The 5,375-nt window shown below is 60.9% G+C and overlaps 1 protein-coding gene across 1 annotated transcript in view; it reads left to right on the forward strand.

Annotated features, from left to right (window-relative positions):
* Positions 1 to 3,819, forward strand: part of SH2D3A (SH2 domain containing 3A) — a 16,743-nt gene extending 12,924 nt beyond the window's left edge. The window contains exons 8-11 of the mRNA XM_006170234.3: positions 36 to 116; positions 410 to 521; positions 1,703 to 1,888; positions 3,427 to 3,819. Coding sequence (XP_006170296.1) covers positions 36 to 116; positions 410 to 521; positions 1,703 to 1,888; positions 3,427 to 3,587 — 540 coding nt within the window. The 3' untranslated portion in view covers positions 3,588 to 3,819. The remainder of the gene's footprint in view (positions 1 to 35; positions 117 to 409; positions 522 to 1,702; positions 1,889 to 3,426) is intronic.
* The last annotated feature ends 1,556 nt before the right edge of the window (positions 3,820 to 5,375 follow it).

Consider the following 5,375-nt stretch of genomic DNA (forward strand, 5'->3'; position numbering starts at 1 on the left):
GGGAGCCGGCGGCGTCACTCAGAGTATTGGTGGAGCTGGCGCTGGCGCTGCGGCCAGGGGCGGTGGGCGACCTGCCGGGACTGGCCGCGGTCATGAGCGCCCTGCTCATGCCTCAGGTGCGTGGGGAGCAGGGATGGAGAGGAAGCCAGAGAGACGGGTGGCTGGGAAGAGGAGGGAGAGAAGAGGCAGGCGCAGGGCTCTGCCCCCAGGTGTCCCGGTTGGAGCACACGTGGCGCCACCTCCGGCGGAGCCACACGGAGGCTGCACTGGCCTTCGAGCAGGAGCTGAAGCCGCTGATGCGCTGCTCATGCCTCAGGTGCGTGGGGAGCAGGGATGGAGAGGAAGCCAGAGAGACGGGTGGCTGGGAAGAGGAGGGAGAGAAGAGGCAGGCGCAGGGCTCTGCCCCCAGGTGTCCCGGTTGGAGCACACGTGGCGCCACCTCCGGCGGAGCCACACGGAGGCTGCACTGGCCTTCGAGCAGGAGCTGAAGCCGCTGATGCGGGCTCTGGATGAGGGGACCGGTGAGTGAGGGTCTGGGACTTGGCACCGCACGAAGACCCAGGCTAATTTCAGTAGGAATCTTAACACGGTCCTAGTCTCGCTCCCCACCCTGTACCTGGCTCCTTATAGTCCTTAGGCCCCGCCCCATACCCTGTGATCCAACCATATTCTATGCCACGCCTTGAGCCTTACGTCCTAAACGCCACTCCTGGCCTAAGCTCCGCCCCCATCATAGGCCCCGCCCCTCTGTACCAAGCTTGGCCTAATCCTTAGGTTCTGCCCTCTATGAGCCCGGATGCTGTGTCCTAACCATATTGTACGCCCCGCCTCTCACCCGCTGTCCTAAGCCCCACCCCTGCCCTAGGCTCCGCCCCCTATACTATGTCCTAACCATATTCTATGCCACATCTGTCTCCCGCGGTCCTAAGCTCCACCCCTAACCTAGGCCCCTCCCCTATTTGCCAGACTTGGACTATCCTTAGGCTCCGCCCCCTATGCTGTGTCCTAACCGTACTCTATCCTACACCTGTCTCCGTCTGTCCTAAGCTCCACCCCTGCCCTAGGCTCCGCCCTTACCCTAGGCTCTGCCCTTACCCTAGGCTCTGCCCCCTATACTATGTCCTAACCATATTCTATGCCATGCCTCTAGCCCGCTGTCCTAAGCTCCCTGCCCTAGGCCCCGCCATCCGCACAGACCCCGCCCTCTACCTGGCTGAGTCTAATTCTTAGGCCCCGCCCCCTACACTGTGTCCTAACATATCCTAAGCCTCTCCCTCTTGCGCTAGCTGTTCGAAGGTCCACCCCCGCCCTATACCCAGTGTGCTGGGCTCAGCCCCGGGTCTGTCCCAAATTTGTATCCTAGCCCCACCTTGGCCTTTTGCTGCATCACCGTCTGTACTAGGCCTCGCTTTCACCATTGGTCCCGCCCTCCATGCTATGTGGGGACCCGAGCCCTTTCCCTAAGCCTGTCCTCGCGCTATCTTAAGGCCCGCCTCCGTGCCGCTAGGCCACGCCTTCTTCACCATAGGCCCCGCCCCCATGTTGAACCATGTATGGCTCCACCTAAGGCCGGCCCTAGGTCCTTGGCACAGGGCACCACTAAGTCTGCCCCAGCCCCGCCCCTCAGATCGGCCCTAGGCGCCACCTCCTCCCTATGCCCGATCCACGGCCCCCACCCCACATCAGATCCTCCCCTCCGCAGGACCCCGTGACCCCAGCGAGGTGGCGCTCCCGCACGTGGTACCCGCGGTGCGCCTGCTGGAGGGCGAGGAACTCTCTGGGCCTCTGGACGAGAGCTGTGAGCGGCTGCTGCGCACCCTGCATGGGGCGCGGTGCCTGGCCCGAGACGCCCCCAAATTCCGCCAGGGGGCCGCTCGGCGCCTGCGAGGTGAGCGCCCCCTCAACGCCAGGCTGCCAAACAGTCCCGATTTCAGGAATCCCCGCATGCCCTAACCTTGTCATGGGAAGGAACCCTGCGGCCTCCCTCCCCAGAGTCCCACCTAAACTGGGGCGACCTCACCCTCTGGCCTCTCACCCCAAACACGTGCCTGCAACCTGCGGCATGGACCAGAGCAGGGCCTCCCACTCTGAAAAGAGTGACTGGCACCCCAGAGTCACTCTCACGGGGTCCCACCCCAGCCCTCCACCTGGGACGACCCCATTTCCAGAAGACCCCAATCCCCAAGATGCTCAGCTCCCTCCAGAATGACTCAGTCCTTCAACAGCGCCCCCACTGCGGCTCAAAGCCTCCCCTCCCGCCTAGCCTGGGGCTGCCCAGTCCCCTCCTGGATGCGTCCTCGGCAGTGCCTCCCTCTTCCGTAGTCCAACCCACCCCAGTCCTGAGGGCGGCCCTGACCTCAAGTCCCGCCCACCTCCAGGCTAGCCCCTTAGTTGGAGCCCCAGGAATCTTGCACCAGCAACAAGCCACCCCCATGCATCTGGAGAGCCCGCCTCCAAAGATCCCCTCCTGGGGCACCACACCCCCCACTCCTGCAATGCAGGAGGAGCCTTCCTCCATTGGCCCCGCCCAGTCATCCCGGTACTCGGTACTCGGGCGGAGTCCCTCTGGTCCCAGGAACTTTAGTCCCTCGGGGAAGAAAGGCAGGTGCTGTAGGGGGAGGCAGGCGCCTAGGCCCCGCCCCCAGTCTGTCTGACGCTATCCCCAGGATTCCGCCCAAATCTGGAGCTGAAGGAGGCCCTGACCACCAGCTTCATGCGGAGGCTGCTCTGGGGAAGCCGGGGCGCGGGAGCTCCGCTAGCCGACCGTCTGGGGAACGTCACCCTCTGGCCTCTCACCCCAAACACGTGCCTGCAACCTGCGGCATGGACCAGAGCAGGGCCTCCCACTCTGAAAAGAGTGACTGGCACCCCAGAGTCACTCTCACGGGGTCCCACCCCAGCCCTCCACCTGGGACGACCCCATTTCCAGAAGACCCCAATCCCCAAGATGCTCAGCTCCCTCCAGAATGACTCAGTCCTTCAACAGCGCCCCCACTGCGGCTCAAAGCCTCCCCTCCCGCCTAGCCTGGGGCTGCCCAGTCCCCTCCTGGATGCGTCCTCGGCAGTGCCTCCCTCTTCCGTAGTCCAACCCACCCCAGTCCTGAGGGCGGCCCTGACCTCAAGTCCCGCCCACCTCCAGGCTAGCCCCTTAGTTGGAGCCCCAGGAATCTTGCACCAGCAACAAGCCACCCCCATGCATCTGGAGAGCCCGCCTCCAAAGATCCCCTCCTGGGGCACCACACCCCCACTCCTGCAATGCAGGAGGAGCCTTCCTCCATTGGCCCCGCCCAGTCATCCCGGTACTCGGTACTCGGGCGGAGTCCCTCTGGTCCCAGGAACTTTAGTCCCTCGGGGAAGAAAGGCAGGTGCTGTAGGGGGAGGCAGGCGCCTAGGCCCCGCCCCCAGTCTGTCTGACGCTATCCCCAGGATTCCGCCCAAATCTGGAGCTGAAGGAGGCCCTGACCACCAGCTTCATGCGGAGGCTGCTCTGGGGAAGCCGGGGCGCGGGAGCTCCGCTAGCCGACCGTCTGGAGAAGTTCCAGCGTGTCCTCAGCATCCTGTCGCAGCGCCTAGAGCCGGACCATTGAGAGCACAGGGCCCCTTCTTCACACTCAGGCTTCCAGGGACCCCCAAGGGGACCCAAGGCTTCCTCCCAGGATCCCGGCGCAGCCACACAGGAAGTACTTACCTGGAAGGAGGGCCAGGTTTGCAAGAATGCACCTTGCCCCGCCCGTGCACCTGTAGGGGTGGGGCCGGCAGCAGCCTCCTCCCTCCCCCTAGCAGGCTGGACTTTGTGTCTGGCGATAACATTCAGAGCCCCCCCCCCCCCAAGCCACAGACACGCGGCCCCCCCCCCCAAGCCACAGACACGTGGTCAACATGTGGCTTTTAATCAGATGGCCAGGGTCAACCTGTGGCCTCTGGTTAAGATGGTGGAGTTCCACATGGCCCACCATGTAATTCAAGCCCTGGATGGGGGCAAGAGAAAAGCTGTGTGACCCTGCTGCCCCTTAGGGTGCTTTCTACCTTTCTCTCTGGAGAGCCCATGCCATGCATCTTGCAAATTAAAAACCAGGGGACCAGCAGGTGGCGTTATATAAGGCTATGTCACTGGACTCCCATGTAGTCGACCTCAGTTGGAGTTCTGGACCTGGTGGCTTAAACTCATGCCGGGCACAAGTGCATGCATGCCCAAGATCCTGAGGGCAGAAAGGATTGTGGTGTGGCCATCCCCACCCCCACCCCCAGGGGGGTGATTTCTCGCTTTCTGTCTCTCTATCTCTTTCTGGCGAGCGCATATGCCCTATAGCAAAAACTTCTCCCCCACTAAAAAAAAACCACAGTAATTGTAACCAGAGGTCAGAGTTCAATTTTTTTTTGTTTTGTTTTGGCGATAGGGCCTGTGCAGTTGCTGGAGAGACAGAGAGACAGAGAAGGAAAGTGAGAAGTCATCTCCCAGGGGATGGTCATGCTATAATCCCTTCTCCATTCTTCTCTTAGAATTTTGGGCGCACGCGCACACACACACACGTACAGGTGATTTTTAAGTTGGTGTGTCTAGGACTCAAACCATGATTGGCCATCTGAGTCCAGTGCCCTAACCACTAGGGCATCTGCTGACCCTACCTCTTACGAGCTGTGTGACTTCTAGCAGATTGCTTGACCTCTCCCAGCCTTCCTTCGACAGAAAAAAGCAAGACAGTTCTTCCTAGGGGTTGTGGCTGGGATTAATGCTCAATGTTTAAATGAGCTCATGGGTGGAGGATGCCCCGCACGGCTGCTGTTCAATAAACACGTGAGCCCGCGAAGTTGTACTGCGTACGCGAGGGGCGACGTGGACGTCAGAGCAGTCACAGATTAAAAACCACCTGACTTTGGGAACCAGCAGTTAGCGTAATGGCTATGTTGTTGGACTCCCACAGAGTCGACCGCAGTTTGCGTCCCGGACCCGGTGGCTTAAAACTCACACCGGGCGCGTGTGCGTGCGTGCCCAAGATCCCGAGAGGAGAATGGAGAAGGGATTGCGGAGTGGCCATTCCCCCTGAGGGGTGATTTCTCGCTTTCTGTCTCTCTGTCTCTCTCTGTCTGTCTGGCGAGCACACGCGCCCTATAGCGAAAATCCAAAAAAAACCTACCTGACTTCAAGCCAGCTCCCGAGACAGGAAGGGGCAGGCTCGCCAAATTCCCCTCGCCTTCCTCATTTGAAGATTCAGCCCCTGCATCTAAATCCCCCAAAATAAGGCACAGACTTCAAGGACTTTATATAATTTTTTTATATATATATATAAAACAGAAGAGCCCACGGCGAGCGGCGGGGGGTCGGAACACGAGTATGTACAACGATGTTGGCAGAGGCACAGCGGGACCCTCCGGGG

Source organism: Tupaia chinensis, unplaced genomic scaffold (assembly GCF_000334495.1).
Source record: "Tupaia chinensis unplaced genomic scaffold, TupChi_1.0 Scaffold148210_1, whole genome shotgun sequence".
Lineage (NCBI taxonomy): Eukaryota > Metazoa > Chordata > Mammalia > Scandentia > Tupaiidae > Tupaia > Tupaia belangeri.